The sequence below is a fragment of the Pleurodeles waltl genome, chromosome 10 (genome assembly GCF_031143425.1).
Source record: "Pleurodeles waltl isolate 20211129_DDA chromosome 10, aPleWal1.hap1.20221129, whole genome shotgun sequence".
Taxonomy (NCBI): domain Eukaryota; kingdom Metazoa; phylum Chordata; class Amphibia; order Caudata; family Salamandridae; genus Pleurodeles; species Pleurodeles waltl.
In genome coordinates this window covers 397290399-397308593 of record NC_090449.1, presented here as the reverse complement: position 1 = coordinate 397308593, position 18195 = coordinate 397290399, and the positions used below count along the sequence as shown (strand labels likewise).

Below are 18195 nucleotides of genomic sequence, written 5' to 3'. Positions count from 1 at the left end.
ACCCTCGAGTCCCAGAAATACAAGGACAGTTAAATTGGTAGACAACGTTAAATCCCCTTATTCTATTTTAAGTAAGACAACTAGTTCGGGTGTACCGGATAAGTGCCTCTCAGTGACCATGGAGGGTAAAGACACTAGTAAAGACACTAGTAAAAACTACAACCAAGATAAAGAGCCAAACCCCTTAGTTGAGCTGGAGGACGTTACAGAAAAAGACAACCTACTTACAGTATTAGATCCTCCCTGTGTAAAAGGAAAATCAAGTATTAGATTGATATCATGGAACATAGCTGGCTTAGCAAGGAACCTTGAGGATGTGGTATGGTGCTCCTATATTGAGAACTGCGACATCATACTCCTACAAGAAACTTGGATGGTAGAAACCCCCCATAGGCTGGGGTATAAAACCTATTGTTCCCATGCTATTCCATCAACTAGAGGGAGAGCCTCAGGAGGACTGGTCATCTGGGTTAAAGTGACCCTAGAAATAGATGTCACCCCGCTACCCATCCCCTCCCCGGACCTACTAGGCCTTAAAATCAAAACAAGAGGGAAAGAAACTATACATCTAATAAATATATATAACAGACCGTTCCCTTCTAACAAGGAATCAGAGGTAGTAGAACTCTTGGACTCCGTTCTAGACTCATTAGGAGATAATGCAAAGGTGTTAGTTGGTGGAGATTTTAACTGTAAATATGAGCCTATCCCGGGGTTGGAAAAATTATTTGACGATCAAGATGCTGCTAATGACATCCTGCCCTTAAAATCTGTAAGTGCAGCTAAAGGCACAAAAGCCGCCTTACAGATTTTACAGTTGACTGTGGCGCATGACCTAAGGGCCTGTAATGGTCGATTTCGCTCAGACAGACCAGCAGCCCCAACCTATTTTAAGAGAAATTCCAGATCCCATATAGATTTTGTAATGGCTACCCGGAATATATGGGACCAAATAACCGACTTCAAGATAGACCTTAGGACGGAGAGTGATCATTTTCCCCTCCTACTATGGCTGGATTCTCAATCATTCATTTTTAAATCCAAAAAAGAGACCCTATTAAATACCACGGTCGCGGAACTAGAGGTAACTAATAACAGGCATGCCCTAAGATGGCCCTATATCTTGGGAACTGAAATAACGCTGATAAATATATACAATGTATTTACTGACACGGTAGGAGGCCTTCAGACAGCATTAGTGGGAACACAAGGTGTGCTTGACATACATCTTAAGCTGGTAGACGCATTAACCCCACTATTGAGCAAAATCTATAAAAAAGATGGTAATAGGAAACGGAATGATCTTGAGGCAGCGAACCCATGGTATAATAAAGACTGTCGTATAGCAAAATCAAGACTAATCCAGGCAGTAAAATCCGGGAACAGCTTGGATATAAAAAACAATAGACTAGCCCACAAAAAAATGTTGGCCCAAGCTAAAAAAACATGGGATGAAAATTTCTGGGAGGATCTCTTGAATGCAGCTAAGCTACGGGATCAGAGTATGTTCTGGAATTTAATCGCTAATGGAAATAAGCAGGGCAGATCAACAAAGGATATTTTCCTAGATGAAAATACTTGGTGCGACCACTTCACTAAGCTCTATGCTAACAAACAGGAGAATTTGCCCTTCGAGGACCATGAGACAAATTCAGAGATAAGTGTTGCTCCATTAACCTTTAGTTTAGAAGAAACTAATAAGGTTTTATTAGCTGTGAAATTGGGCAAAGCCCCAGGCCCTGATAAAATCCCCGGAGATCTTCTAAAATATGATGTGGATGTGTGGGGGCCTTACATAAATTACTTGAGTAATTCCATTGTGGCAGGCACACCAATCCCCGATTCCTGGAAAGGGGCAGAAATTATGACAATTTTTAAAAAAGGTGATCGCTACGATCCAAGTAATTACCGCCCAATAAGTTTGATAGACTCATTTCAAAAGATATATGCCAGACATATTTTAAACAGGCTTTTAGATTGGATTGAAGAGACTAAAATATTAACCAAATATCAGGCTGGCTTTAGAATAAAAGTAAGTACGGTTGACCAGGTGTTTAGGTTCATGTGCATCTGTTGGAAGTATATAAACATAAGGAAGGGTAGCCTCTATGTGGCATTCATGGATCTAAGGGCCGCCTTTGACCTTGTTCCTCGCAATTTGTTGTGGTCTACATTAAGAAACATGGCGGTCCCTGGGGAACTACTTAAAGAACTTATCAAGCTTCACACAGGGAACTATGCAAAAATTAGGTGGGGTAAAGAAGGTGAGACCTCAAGGGCCATACCTGTAGACCGTGGTGTGCGCCAAGGCTGCGTGTTAGCTCCTACACTCTTCTCACTATATGTTAATGATATTCCAATCTATTTAAGGGATTGTGTACATGACTCACCGAAGCTAGGTGGCGAGCCGGTTACGGCATTACTATTTGCCGATGACACCATCCTCATTTCTCAAACTCCGAGAGGTTTACAGAATTTGGTGGATTCTTTCCAGAAGTATTGCGTGGGGAAGGGGCTAGAAATAAATCCTACCAAAACAAAGTATATGTCAATAAACTCCAAGAAATCCTTCAGGAATAATCTGTCCTTGGATAACCAAAAACTGGAACAGGTAGGGAGTTTCAATTATCTGGGGATGATGCTGGATAGTAACCTGTCCTGGAAAGGGCAGATGGATAAAAGCATCCTAGCCCTTAAACAAAACTCAATGCCTATTTTAAAAATACACGGAGCCAGTTACTCTAAAGCAATCTCACCAGCACTGGAAGTATATAAAGCAAAGGCCCAATCGACCGCCCTTTATGGTGCTGAACTCTGGGGCTTCCATTGCAATAACAACTTTGGAAAAACGGAAAACCATTTTGTACGAAGGCTACTTAAAATACCGACAAGAACCCCCCTAGTCCCTGTTTTCCTTGATATTAATCTTAAAAGAGCAGACTATCAAGCATTATTAAGACCATTGCTGTATTGGGTCAGGCTATGGGTAACCCCGGAGTTGAGTGATTACAAGAACGGACTGACTGAACTAACTCAGATAGATGGACATATGAATACCCCTTGGTTAAAATATGTATCTAAGTGGTACGAGAGATTAGGTTTATCACACCTATGGGAAGCTCCACAGAATATGACAACATGTACCAGGAAAAATGTAAAGGACACTTTTTGGTCTTATGTCAACAGAGAGCTATTGCATAGTTCATCGATTGGTACTCTGACTTTGAATTTTTTAAACATAAAAGATACACCTAAATTCGAACAATTTTTGGATGAGGTTGGCCCTCCTCTGGCAAAAACACTTTATTTACAGTTTAGGTACGGGGTCTTACAGATCAATGCTTACACATGCAATTGGGGAGGGGTAAAAGGTTGTGAACTCTGCACTCTCTGTACCTTAGGGGCTAAAGAAGACGTTGTTCATTTACTCTTCTTTTGCCCAGTATACAAGAAACCAAGGGATCGGTGGATCAAACCCGTTTGTAAATATGTGGGGGTCAGATCCTATAAAGAAGCAGTGCGCATATTTCAGTCCAATACTTCACAACTAGTGGTGTTTGGCACAAGCAGATTCCTATATAATGTGTACCTTATCAGGAATCGACTTGGTCACAAATTGTAACGCTTTGTCAGGTGGCCCGCTCATCCCCCTCCTTGCAAAGGTATATGATGCACTGTTTTATCGACAAGTTAATTAAATTTTTTTAATTTTTTTTTTCCTTTCCTCCTAGTTCTGGCTTTTAATTATTTTATAAATTGTTACTTATATTTTTATACACTTAATGATACTGCTTAATCATGGGGACATCCATATACTTCTTGCCAACTGTATGCATTGTATCTTATATTTTATTGTATAATGTATTTATGTATGTCGTATTTATTTCCTGTCCTGACTTTTATGGCAATATTTGCCGAAATAAAGTAACGAACGAACGAACGAAATAAAGCAGACACATAGAAAGCAAGCAATGAGAGTTAGGAACCACCATGTCAATGGTAAACAATGGATGGCATGTTTCCCAGGGAATCTTTCAGCATGGTCTCATGCTGTTAGCCCAGAGAGATTTGATCTAAAAATCACGGAGAGGGGAAGGAATGAGAATGCTGCTCATAATTATTCTATACAACTGGCAACTCAGAATAAAATTAAAAATTTTAACACGAGTTGTGTTCAGAAATCTGATCAAAAGTACGATGGCTAACATACAAGGGTCAGCCTAGACTTCCTAAAAAACTAAAAATCCATAGCGTGATCCTTTAAAAAACAGTGTTGAGACGGATTGTTCTTGGCAGGCTCCAATGCCCACCACCCCTGCCCCAACTTTAAAACCTAAACCCAGACAGAACATGAGTGACAAGAACTGTTACTGATGGTCCATTATAGGGTGCCCCACTTTCGTTCACTAAAAATAAGGCACCGTTTTAACTATGTTTTTTATGCTTCCCAAAGATCTAATAAACGTTTCTCTTCGTCACAGACTGACGTTTCTTATAACTGAAAGCCCCGCCGGTGGGGCAGTACTGCAGTTTGAAAACATCTCGACCAGGTATAGGCAATTCTGTGCATCCAAAGGGCACTAAAGATCAACGGTAGCCAATGAGACTCATAGAGCAACGCGCGTAGGAAGGATTGTAAATCCGAGGGGCAATGTATTCACAAAATCTACAGCCCTCGGAACAGCTTCCCTGCACTGCAGTGACAAAATAGTAGTGGATGCTGCACAGTTCGAAAGGCGAATCCTTTCCATTCACTCCACCAATGAAGACCCGAAATACTCAGCCTTTAATTACAGTAGACCGAATGAAAGTAATCCTGGAACTCCCTGTATGCATTCTAGGAAAGAATAGAGGGGACCCCAGTGAATTATCCGCAACATCCCTATTTTAGATCAGAGCTTCTGCTCTAGCGGATGGCAACGGATTAAAACGCTCTTGCCGATTCCGACACTTACATCTTCCTCCCGCGGCCCGAACCTCTCTGCCGTCCTGACTCTGCTGCTCCGGCGCGCTCCATGACTCGTTCTGTGTGACACGAGTAACCAGCGCCAAGAGATGACGTATGTACACATGTTACGTCACCAGAAAATATAAAGAAACGACGACGAGGCTTCAAGGCCGTCCAATCAAGAAGTACACTGAGAAAATGAGCCACGTCTGGAAGCCATCTTGTAACTGTGAATTGGGTGATTCAGTATACCGCTCCTTGTCAAGTTGAAAATAGTTACCGTTGAAGATAGCAAAATAAGTCCCTTGAATGCCAGTTTCCAGCAGATTGGCGTTAATGCGCCGATCTCAGTGATTCTGACACTGAGTCAAAAAGTTGATGCATTAGCTGTTTTGGAACTTGGTTCTATCAGCTCGTCAAATGACAATAAGACGGCACCACGTGTATCTTTATTAGCATTAAAGCTATGTACTGCCAGCATAATTTTGTTTGCCTTTCGTCCTCTTTCTGTGTAGGTGCCATGTTATGTCCTCTTTCCCTTGTTATCCCTTTACACTCTAGCTCCGCCCTCCACGTCAGTCTCTGTGCTCCTGGTACTGTCACGTCCGAACAAAGAGTTCCCTGGGCAGCGGATAATAATCTGTATAGGTTCTTGGCTGGCACAAGTTACAGTCTACACGAAGAGAGCATCGTAGGCCATTCAGGAGGAGCTTCCCGCACTAGCCACCCCCTTTTCCCCTCACCGTGGTGTCGCCCAGCAGCTGTTTACCAGTGGTCGCTTCCTGTTCTTCACGTACGTACGTGCGCCGGCCCCGCCCATTCGTGATATATTAGAGGGTAGAGTACTGTTGCTTCCCATAGTTCTGATGTGTCTGGTGGTTAACTTGTTGACATACCGCCTGCGTCCTGTTCCTAGAAGTGGCCAAGCTGCCACATTCCGTAAGAGAGCCAGATTCAAGATGGGGACCTGGGTTGTTCCTAATATCCCAAACCCAAACTCTGCATTAATCAACTTATGCATTATGGAGCGATGCAGCCTTACAGCCAGAGCTGCTGACTTTGGAACCGGGGAACCAGGTTCGAGTCTGTGCGTTGCTTCAACAAAAACTGCTGTACGGCCACACGCTTATTTTCCCTGTGTTTAATGCGTTATGGATCTCAGCTTGTGTAATGTAACTGGTGCTTGCTGTAGAGCACTTTCGTGCTATTGTTACGAGTTTGCTATATATATAGAACTGCAAAAAATATAGTTGTCAAGTTTCGAGATTCATTTGTGAATAGTTAGGCCAGTGTTATTTGTAAGTCTGGCCTGTCAGCACTGCGGTTGTTTCCTTGTGTGATCAACAAAAAGAGTTTTCAGAGTACTACCGAAAGAGGGGAGCTACCTTCATCCACATATTGGTTCATCTGAGTACACAATGTAGTTGGTCCAAAGTTCTGCTGTTCCACTGAAAAGTATGCTTGTTTTGCACTTTTAGGCTTCTGACATACATACTCAGTACAGCATGATCCCGTTGGTTATGGTGGCAAGTCAGTGATCTTCCTTGAGGCCCTGCTTATCATGTAATGTTACAAATAAGGCAACCTGACATTTGCTCTTAAAGCATATGTAAACATCAACACATTAAAGAATGGATTGTTATTGCTCTGTATGAAAGCCTGCAGAGAAGGATTTTGTCACATGCACACTTAACAGATTACTGTAGTATGCAAGGGTTTAGATGTTGGTTATCCCAAGTGGCAAATTGTGGATATAGAACATTACTATGTGAGGATGTAGAACCATGTTTTATTTTATGGGGTATCCATCGTGTCTTGTTCAGGTTTTGTGATATTCGATGATGACAAAGGCCTGCAACACGTGCTCAAAATTAGGATGCCCACTGATATACTAATTTACCCAGAAAAATAGCTTGTTACACAGAGACACCTCTACGCGACATGTAAATACTTTTCCAATGGTCTTGAAATTATGGAGAGGTGCAGACTGTGTTCTAAAGCAGTGGTTCCCAACATTTTGACTTCTGTGGACCCCCATTTTATCAATACTGGAGCCCGGGGACCCCCACTGAATCATTATTGGAACACGGGGACCCCCGAGGAGTCATTACTGATAGCTGGGACCTAATATCATTAAATGTTTTAAGCAGCCGCGGACCCCCAGGGGTCCCCGGCCCACAGGTTGGGAACCACTGTTCTAAAGTTTCTTGACAATAATTGCATAGTTTACAGGACTTGAGGAGTGATTAATGTTTGATCTATGTACTTTCAAATTGTCTTACGGGGATGTATAATAGCCTGAAACAAAGATATTTCTTTTTCCCCAGCTTTTAAAGTTAAGTTGAGGTACGGTGGTATGATGTGGAAATAAGAACCTTGAAGATACAATGCATGATTTTGGTTGTTTGAATCTATTAGGCTCTTTAATTTGATTGATTACCACAGAACCTGATTTATAAGCAGTTCCTGAACTCCTCTAGTCAATTTGGATAAATTTTATTATATATATATATATATATATATATATATATATATATATATATATACATGTATTTTCAGTAAGTTGTGTTTGTTGAATTGCATCTGTTGCAGGCACTATGTTATTTGAAGAGTGGGGCTGTAGGGGTATTTTTTAATAAATAATGCATTTCATGGTAGATTTTTAATCTTTGCGTAGTAGATGAAATAATTGATCATATAGCATGTGTAAAAGTAATTAAGGGGAATAACATTAGGTTGTAAACAAATAATAGAATGAGTTGTCGATGAATGGAGACTAAGTAACCTTCTTGGACTGCACATGGGTGATCTCAAGTTCTTGGAGCCATTTTTATTTTGGAACAGTTGAGGCATAAGCTAGGACTGGCACAAGTTTGGTGTTCAGAGCAAGTACTGCAAGGCCACTCGCTGTTTTGCCGTATGGGTGATTTTTTTTAAAAATTGATTTTAATTTGATGTTAGCCTTGGTTTTTAACTTTGTCAAGTAGGGGTATCCCTAATAATTTGTAGTCCAATGTGTGACCATAATATTCATAAGATTTTACTGTTTTATGTTGTCCCAGTTTCCATTTGCGGGGTCCTTTTGGGCCCCCCAAAGATGAGCATTTTAGTTTTCGAAATATTGACTGTCAATCTATTCTTGACGTTAAAATCATTTAAAGCCGTTGGTTATTTTTGTAGGCAAGTGGATGTTTGTGAACGGATTGCTAAGTTGTCGGCATAGGCAAGATGACTTATTAAATAAGGCCCTAGCTTGGGTGGAAAGACATTTTTGTTATTGGTGTGTCAGTATATAAGAAATATAGAGGGAAAAGAAAAGGGCTGCCTATAGATACGCTTGTTGCAGCCCATTTTCGACAAACACCTTGTAGGAATCCCATTGTTGTCAAACAGATGATCTTAAGCTAGGTGTCCTTGTGAAGAGCCATAATGAGATGTAAAATGGCAGGGTAAATACCAAGTGTTCTTCTGCATCGTCTGAGCTAGTATAGCTAGACCTATGATGTTTCAATTGTTGAGCATCCCGGGTGTAAGCCTGCTTGGTACACTGGTAAGAGATTCTTATCTATTACTGAGCGAGTTAAAAGGTTTAGTATTTACTTAGCTGAAAAAGTTACTCTTCAGCATCCAATAATGCTATGAGTCAGAAATTTTCCAGGTTCTCTTATATATTGTTTTGCTAATTGTAATTCTGTACATAGCTGAATGCAGGATGTTTGCCAGCTTATGCACACTTCAGTAGTCCTGTGTTGGTTATATTGTCAGAACAATGGTTAATGCTATAGGCCTCATGGTCAGTGGGAACAGTTATGTCTGGTTCTTTGTGCATGATCGGTTTATAATGAAAAATTGTGAGAAGCGAGTAGGCTTGAGTTACTTATTGCGAAAAACATATGTTAAAGGCAGTAGGCTTTCAAGGGTGGATTATTATTACACCCAGCAAAAACCTGTAGGCATATACTTTGTTACACATAATCTCACAAATTACCACAGTAGGCAAGGCTTTTGTTGTTGGTGACCCAGCTGATCAAACCATGGGGATAGACGTGCACCATGATAACTCTTATTATGCTCTATTAGGAGGGATTTTATATTGTTTTGACTGTAGTTTTGTACATGTTTGTAATTTTTGTACGGTATACCTGATAGTTGATTTGTGGGAAAGCTTATGCCCAACATAGTAAGTCTGAGTTGGTTATGGTCACAAGCCAATGATAAAGGTTATAACCTTGGTAGTTTATCATGGAAAGTTACAACAAAGTCAGTATGCCTCACACATTGATTGTAAGAAGAACATGTTAAAGTCAATAGGCATTTAAATGTGGACATTATTACTATCTATTAAACTGAACAGACAGGCATTTAGTTACATTAAATCTCAAAGATTACCGTAAGTAGGCAAGGGTTTTGGTGTTGAGTAGCCCCCCTGGCAAACTGTGGGTATAAATGTTTTGCTTTGTGAGAATCCTAGGTAGACCCTCTTTAGTAGTATGTTGCTTTACCAACTGTAATTTTGTATGCTTTTTCTCATTTTAGGACTGTATGCCTGATGGTGACCTTGTGTGAAGGCTGAAGCTCAATACAGTTAGCGTGAGTTGGTTACGGAGACAAGCCAATTATAACAGCTATAGGCCCGATTGGTTCTCTTGGAAAAGTGAGTTCACGTGCCATAAATCTAATCTGTTCATTATGAAAAGTTACAACAAAGACAGTAGCCCTGATTTGTTTATTTATTGTGTTGCAGATATGGTCTTGAAGGATTAATAATTTTTGCATGTTGTTGAAGTAAAAAAAAAAGTTAAATATAGATTTATATAACGTGTCTTATTACCCGTGAGGGTCTCAAGGTGCTGTCAGTGGGCACAGGGGAATTAAGTGATTTGTCCTGAATCACAGGACATTGCGCAGACGGCGAGGCTCGAATCTGTAGCTCCAGCTCCCAAGGCGGTCACTCTGACCGCTGCACTACATGCTCTCCCTGCAGTTAGCTATTTTGTTACATTCAATCTAGCAGATTACCATTGTAGGGATTAATTTTGGTGTTGCTTACCCTGTTAGACCAACCCCAGGGGTAGAAGATTTGCACTGAAACAAATGTGACAGGCTATTGTATTTAAAAAATCATTAAATAATACATCCATCCATATGAATATAGATACATAGAGGGCCTTTGGGTCAGCACTCTTTTGCCATTGTTCTGTCTGAGTGCCACTTACATTCTACCTCTACCAATGACCGCTTACTGCATGGGGTAACAATTCAGTCCACATTGGCCATTGGCATTCTTGGCCTGTGAATGACAGTATTTTCTGATCACAAGGGCACATTCACCTGAAAATGAGAGCGCTTCAGTGTCAGGGCTGGATAGTCAGTCCTTTCGTTTTCAAGTTCTCTCCTTTATATAGATCTGCTTTCATTTCTAGGCTTCTTCCCTTTTATTTCAGGTTTTCTTTAGAGGACAGTACCACTCTCCTGGCAGTGGTAACAGCCACTTGCTTGCTGCTCATTTAATCTGCAGTGCGCCACATCCCACGTGACACTTCCACTAAACCAGCAACCATATGGAATGTTTTAGTCTATAGCGTATCATTTCAATTCCAGGATGGCCAACACATTAGTTCTAAACATAACACCCATGCTAGAATTTTAAAACAACAATACACTATGTAGAATACCACTACAGGTCGGACAAACCCTGCTATGTTTAGTTTAGTTATTGCAAGCATATGCCTGCCGTGTTCAGACAGCAGCACATTTTCTTTTTCTGCCTGTATTCTTTTCATTTATCTTGCTTATGTTGTTGAGTTTGTGTGTGTTTTATTGCAGTTGTGTCAGAGGGTGAATGCAAGAATGAGACAGCGGATCGAATGATGAATGGATGCATGAGTACAAAGATCAGTGCACATTTAGTGACCTATTGCATGGCTCCGTACATCAATGACATAAAATATACTTTCTTTCATAAGTTAGACCCATTAGCTGTGCCAATGTTTGTGTTCTTAGAATTCTGGGACTTGTCTTATTTAACCCAGTATAAAACCAGAACTAAGAGTTCCAGAATTCTAAGAAAAAATCGGTGACTGGCCTGAGTAGTCATGCATGGACCAGAAAAAAATGGCAGCTATGCCTATTATGCCAATCACAAACATACAGCATGTAGAATATAATGAAGATTGCTTAAAGTAAGACAAAACCACATTTGTGCTTCCATTTAACACACTGAAATAGATTGCTATATTAAGTAGCATTTATTAACATTTGTATTTTCTAATTATGTACTTAGAAAGAATTTCTGGAGAAGTGTGCCATGAGTAAGTCAAGAGACTGTTACATTTTTAGTGTGCACAGTATAATTGGCCAAACATATTACATAGGGAGCAATATTACTTTCTATCAAACTATACTTAAATTATGCCTTTCTGCACAGGGATGACATATGGTCTATTTATATGCTGATGCTCCAAAATGTTCTTGTTCACAACAATTAGGCTTCATGTGATAAAGTTGTTTAACCTTCATCACACAATTTGGCTAGTGTGGAAGACGTGATTTGAGATCAGGTTTTTCAGTCATTCAGTCTGTAATTCAACCAAAGGATTTACATCCTCTTGCCTCTGACGTTACAAGAAAGTATACTGCTACAGGAGTATCTGTCTTTCAATAGCTACTTACTCCGTGTTCAATTAAACAGAGTTGAATAGTATACAACTCATTTCCCTTCGACTATGAGCTAACTTGCTTCAGTTAAACCAATGATTAAAAGTTCTTATTGTAAGACTGGTCATCCCTGGTTTTTGCTCCTCGTGTAATTGGAGGTCATTAGCTCCACGTGTTCTGAAATCTATACTTAACTCACTCTTTTGTTTCCATGATCTGTCCAGAATTTGAATAGGTTAATTGACCACCTTCTGTCTGTTTGTCAACAGTGCCGACAGCCACTATAACTCTGAACTTCTATCTCTTGTGGACCCCTTTTTTTATTACCCTCCTTCTGAAAAATACATATTAAAACGTTCTCTTCATTTTATCTGTGTGGTACCAACTTGTTCAATTTTTTTTGGGTCCATTAGATCTTTCTGTGATAAACTGTTGTTGCAATCTCCTTCATTTCTAGACATTTTTTTCCCTCATCTAAAATGTGAAAGCATAACTGTATTAAAGAATGTTCATGTTCCAAAAATGTTTATTTGGAGGTGCGTTCATGTTGCCATTTGTAATACTGGATATATGTTCTTGATAGCAAGGTTTATCTTTTCTAGTACTTTGTCCTACATGCTCTAATCAACATGGACATTTAACTGTATAAATCACACAAATGCCGTCACAATTATAGTGAACTTTAATCCTGAATGCTTTCCTGGAATGTGGGTGAAAGAAGACGTCTCCCTCGGCTGTTTTGTGTCAATTGTTGCTTAGTCTTAGAGCAGGCATCCACTTCAGCAGCCTCCAGCTCCTCAACGCCACATAATCCAGATTCAGGCCTAACTAGTATACAGAAACAACTTTCATCACTGCCACAAATGACATCTGCATGATCCTTGACAGAGGAGACACGGCAGTCCTCAGCCTCTCGGACCTCACTGCAGCATTTGACACAGACTCGCATCCCATCTGGCACCGGTACGAGATCAGCATCCAAGGACCTGTTCTTTGCTGCATCAGCTGCTTAACGGATAGAACACAAGCTGTCAGCCTGGCACCTTACTCCTCCAAAGCCCGCAAACTCATCTGCAGAGTGCCTCAAGGTTCATTGCTCAGTCCCACCCTCTTCAATGTATACATGATCCCTCTGGCCCGAGTCAACCGCGCCCACAATATCAACATCCTCTTCTACACCAATGGCAAACAACTCATACTCTTCCTCTCACACAGCACCCCAACACAAAACACAAGTTACCCGTCTGCATGCTAAAGTCGCTAACTCCATCAAAACTAACTGTTTCACAGTCAGCACCAACAAGACAGATGTAATGCTCTTCGGCAAGAACACCTCACCATGGGACTCCAGCTGGTGGCTGGCTGAACTCAGACCCACACCCAAAATCCTGCCAGGTTACTCATAATATTCATCATCAACAAACTGAACATGACAAGTCAATGCCGTCACTGCGTCTTGCTTCCACACCCTGAAGATGAAGAAATGGCTCATAGCCAACACTAGAAAAACTGCCTCTTATGCCCTAGTCACCAGCAAGTTGCACTATGGGAGCACACACTATGCCGGTATCACCAAGCAACTCACTAGAAGACTACAGACTAACCAGAACTCAGCAGCTAGAATCATTCTCAACCTCCCACAAAAAAATACCATCACACTACACCTCAGGGAACCCCACTGGTTCCCAATACAAAAATGCACTCTATTCAAACTCCTCACACACACATTCAAGGCAGTACGCAACTCAGGCCCCACTTACCTGAAAAGTAGCATTATACAACATAATACAGTTAATTATTAATACATGCTGGTATCTAAACATCATCTGCTGCTGTTATTAGAACAAATTGTATGAAATTTACATAATTGTGCAAATAATCATCCTTTAAGTATTCGTATCCTGTTCGTCTGCTTTCTTAATATCTTCAGAGTAATCCATATTAACCAATGCTTCTTCTTTGACAGCCAGTTGAATTTCAGTGTAATTATTGTCTGAAAGCCTTTATCAGTTGTTGTTCTTTAATTTACATTGTGAAATTGTCTTTTTAAAATCTATTTGAAGTATAATTCTTTTGAAATCTGTCAATGTCCCGTTTTCAAAAATATCCAACCTTCTCTTGTTGACTCAACTTGCTTTTTCCTTTGAATACCTCATTGCTGATGCTACCATCCATTATTTCTGAGACAAATACTTTTAATTGTTGTTTGAGCATAACTTAAAGCAGTGCTACCTTAGAATCAGTCTAGTATTGGTTATCAGAAAAAAAGGTCCCTATGTATCGCATGAAGGAGTGGTTTTAGTTTAAGTAGGGTACCCCCTTTTGCTTTAGACAGACTTTTTTGTCCTTAAGAGACTCGTGGATTAACTCAATCAAGGGGCAACAAATTGACTAATTTCCTCAGCAAGTCCACCCTTCAAATATCCTGTATTTACTAGTTTGGGGATGCAGCAGTTTTGCATTTGTAGTTGGTTTTCTGGCTCACCTTGTTCTGTGGACTCACTAATTGAGCTGTATTCTTAATATTCAACAGCATATGTCAATTGATTACACAATTGTGGTTAGAATTTGATGTTAGGTCTTCTTATTGTTTATGGCAGTCCAATCATAAACGCATTGTGATCACTCTTGGGAGGCTCGCTCCTTAAACGAAAACCACTCCTTCAAGTGTATTACTGCTGCTACTCTCCTCAATCCCAGACGAGAGTTCCTTTATCCCAAAGAAAGTGAGAAAAAGAATGTTTCTCAGGTGGGAGAGCGAGTGCGAGGTAAGGGATCTGTCCCCACGCCTGCTCAGACTGCGGTGATGCTTCAGCCTCTGACGAGAAGGAAAGGGTGAGGGCTCTTCTATTACAGGGAGCCCGAGGCAGCGGTCACTAGGTGGTATGGTGATGCTCTTGATTCGCGCTATGGTGCTTCATGGTATTTTGGGCAAGTTGCACCCGATGGCCTCATGCAGTGGTTGCTGGGTGATAACAGTGATTCTCCTGACACGTGCTATGGTGTGTTGTGGTATTTTGGGCAGCCCTGGGGGAATCAGTGTTTGCAACCGGTGTGGGGTCAATCCTCCCTCGCCCCTGAGGCATCAGTCCAACACACCAGGCATAAGGCAGTTGGGCAGTCCCTTCTGGTAACATGGGTGGGGTGAAGCAGGCCAACACAGCAAAGAAGAAGCTAAGTGCCAGTCCTCTCTGGCAGCACCACTACAGCAGGCCAACAGAGCTATTGTTCTAAATATTGTCTTTACTTTATGCTCCTGCTTAGGTTTAGGGAGGGCACAGTTTTGTGTTTATCAGAACAAAGAGTCACCTTTCTGCAAAAAGGTGGCCTAGGTGGTTAGGTCTTGGTTTTATTTTTCGCATATATAGAGGCCATCCCTAGGTACATAGTTGGATTGCCGAATACAGCATCTTAGGTTTCTCCAATTCAGCTGTTGGAGTGCCTGAAAGGAGCCTAAAGACACTGGTGTGATTATAGTTTAGAAAGCATTGTACTGGAGTCTGCTGGTGAGTGCCAGCACATATTTGTAGTGAGACTATTGTAGCTAGAAGGTAATGGGATAGTTCTGTGTATTGTTTTTTGCAGACTCGCTGGCACTTCCTCCCTTCCTTTTAATGGGAATCGTCAATGAAGAGCAAATTTAAGTTTTTTAAATTTTTTTTTATAAAAGCAATGAGACACGTATAATCTGCAAGATCTCCTTGTAACTGTTTCTTAGCAGTGGCGCAAGACAGATAGTGAAAAAAACAAACCTATTATGGTGTCCGTACATGTATGTAAGGAATATCCACAACAGTAAACTCCTTCAGAAGTGTGGACCTTTATAAAATATCCTGTTGTCCAAAGGAGTATGGCAGCATTCTCATTATATTTGAGCTCTGATAATAGCCTTTCTGTTTCTGTAGGGGTTCATATTACATCGGGTTTTGGATTCTAGCAAGGTTCTGAGTATGCCACCTTTCTGCAAATCTACATACAGGTTCTGGAACTAGACAGGAACTGGTAGTTCACTACAAGTCTGTGCATGCCCACACACTATCATAATTAAGACTATTCACAACTCCTCTATAAGTTCTTACAGAGGAAAAGGTTGGACATTTACTGCTGACAAGGACATAAGTAAATCTTTTTCCAGGGTGGGGAAGTAGGGGGGGTTAGGGAACGTGAACTGACAAACATGCAGCATATTTTTGCATTAGCAGATATATGTGGGTATATCATAAAAAAATAGAACTCACAAATATTTTCTAGGGGTATGTTTCCAAGCATACTTTTGTCAATTTTTGTGAATTCCCAAAAGCTGTAAATCTGCCACCACTGCAAAGACATATATAGGAGTGTACACTACTATGACTTAAAGAATTGTGCCCCTGATTTAATTTGATTTGCCAATAATGATACTGACTAAACAATGCCTCTGGATGCAGATAAGCTTTGTTGAGGAACTTTATTTCCTTAAGGCCACAGCCAGTGAGATGCTCTCGCTTTTCAGCTGCCAACCACAGAACTCACAGACCTCAAGGTTCTACTCCCAAAAATTCCAGCCCATGACACCACACTTCTTCAATTTTACAAAACCACATTAATTTGCATTTCAAAGGTAAAACAGAAATATAGCCTAACTACAAAAAACACAACTTGTGATAATTGAAAATGAACCATGAAATAATATGTAAAATGGAAAAGAATACAACAGCACAGATAAGACCTATGGAAAATATCTAAAACGAATCCCTTCTTTCAATACAAATAACAGTAAGTTCACAAACTGAAACTGGTAATGGTCTTATAAAACTCTGAACGTAATATTTTGAAAAGCCAGGCTTCCTAGACTTCTGGAGACGCTGCGCTTATCTTGTCTTAGAATATGTCTGAAGGGGCCACTCTTGACGTTCTGTGTGGGTTTTTCTGACACTCAATTAGGTATCCCACTGTATTTCTGTAGGAAGTTGGCTCTGTATGCACTATTTCAAAGTAAGGAATAGTATGCACAGAGTCCAAGGGTTCCCCTTAGAGGTAAAATAGTGGTAAAAATAGATAATACTAATGCTCTATTTTGTGGTAGTGTGGTCGAGCAGTAGGCTTATCCAAGGAGTAGTGTTAAGCATTTGTTGTACATACACATAGACAATAAATGAGGTACACACACTCAGAGACAAATCCAGCCAATAGGTTTTTATATAGAAAAATATATTTTCTTAGTTTATTTTAAGAACCACAGGTTCAAATTCTACATGTAATATCTCATTCGAAAGGTATTGCAGGTAAGTACTTTAGGAACTTCAAATCATCAAAATTGCATGTATACTTTTCAAGTTATTCACAAATAGCTGTTTTAAAAGTGGACACTTAGTGCAATTTTCACAGTTCCTAGGGGAGGTAAGTATTTGTTAGGTTAACCAGGTAAGTAAGACACTTACAGGGCTTAGTTCTTGGTCCAAGGTAGCCCACCGTTGGGGGTTCAGAGCAACCCCAAAGTCACCACACCAGCAGCTCAGGGCCGGTCAGGTGCAGAGTTCAAAGTGGTGCCCAAAACACATAGGCTAGAATGGAGAGAAGGGGGTGCCCCGGTTCCGGTCTGCTTGCAGGTAAGTACCCGCGTCTTCGGAGGGCAGACCAGGGGGGTTTTGTAGGGCACCGGGGGGGACACAAGTCCACACAGAAATTTCACCCTCAGCAGCGCGGGGGCGGCCGGGTGCAGTGTAGGAACAGGCGTCGGGTTCGCAATGTTAGTCTATGAGAGATCTCGGGATCTCTTCAGCGCTGCAGGCAGGCCAGGGGGGGATTCCTCGGGGAAACCTCCACTTGGGCAAGGGAGAGGGACTCCTGGGGGTCACTTCTCCAGTGAAAGTCCGGTCCTTCAGGTCCTGGGGGCTGCGGGTGCAGGGTCTCTCCCAGGCGTCGGGACTTTAGGTTCAAAGAGTCGCGGTCAGGGGAAGCCTCGGGATTCCCTCTGCAGGCGGCGCTGTGGGGGCTCAGGGGGGACAGGTTTTGGTACTCACAGTATCAGAGTAGTCCTGGGGTCCCTCCTGAGGTGTTGGATCGCCACCAGCCGAGTCGGGGTCGCCGGGTGCAGGGTTGCAAGTCTCACGCTTCTTGCGGGGAGCTTGCAGGGTTCTTTAAAGCTGCTGGAAACAAAGTTGCAGCTTTTCTTGGAGCAGGTCCGCTGTCCTCGGGAGTTTCTTGTCTTTTCGAAGCAGGGGCAGTCCTCAGAGGATGTCGAGGTCGCTGGTCCCTTTGGAAGGCGTCGCTGGAGCAGGATCTTTGGAAGGCAGGAGACAGGCCGGTGAGTTTCTGGAGCCAAGGCAGTTGTCGTCTTCTGGTCTTCCGCTGCAGGGGTTTTCAGCTAGGCAGTCCTTCTTCTTGTAGTTGCAGGAATCTAATTTTCTAGGGTTCAGGGTAGCCCTTAAATACTAAATTTAAGGGCGTGTTTAGGTCTGGGGGGTTAGTAGCCAATGGCTACTAGCCCTGAGGGTGGGTACACCCTCTTTGTGCCTCCTCCCAAGGGGAGGGGGTCACAATCCTAACCCTATTGGGGGAATCCTCCATCTGCAAGATGGAGGATTTCTAAAAGTTAGAGTCACCTCAGC

General features: G+C 41.5%; 2 protein-coding genes across 3 annotated transcripts in view; one reads left to right on the top strand and one right to left on the bottom strand.

Annotated features, from left to right (window-relative positions):
• The window catches only part of RNPS1 (RNA binding protein with serine rich domain 1), an 86121-nt gene extending 80621 nt beyond the window's left edge, over nucleotides 1-5500 (bottom strand). Inside the window, exon 1 of the mRNA XM_069210620.1 lies at nucleotides 4956-5500. Coding sequence (XP_069066721.1) covers nucleotides 4956-5017 — 62 coding nt within the window. The 5' untranslated portion in view covers nucleotides 5018-5500. The remainder of the gene's footprint in view (nucleotides 1-4955) is intronic.
• Nucleotides 5501-5604: 104 nt separating this feature from the next.
• LOC138261558 (uncharacterized) overlaps nucleotides 5605-18195 on the top strand; it is a 257041-nt gene continuing 244450 nt past the window's right edge. Inside the window, exons 1-2 of one of the 2 annotated variants that reach the window (XM_069210618.1) lie at nucleotides 5605-5741; nucleotides 9485-9602. The gene's annotated coding sequence lies outside the window, so the exon portion shown is untranslated. Of the gene's footprint in view, nucleotides 5742-5766; nucleotides 6026-9484; nucleotides 9603-18195 lie in introns of those variants that run through there. The other variant, XM_069210619.1, reaches the window with a different exon arrangement.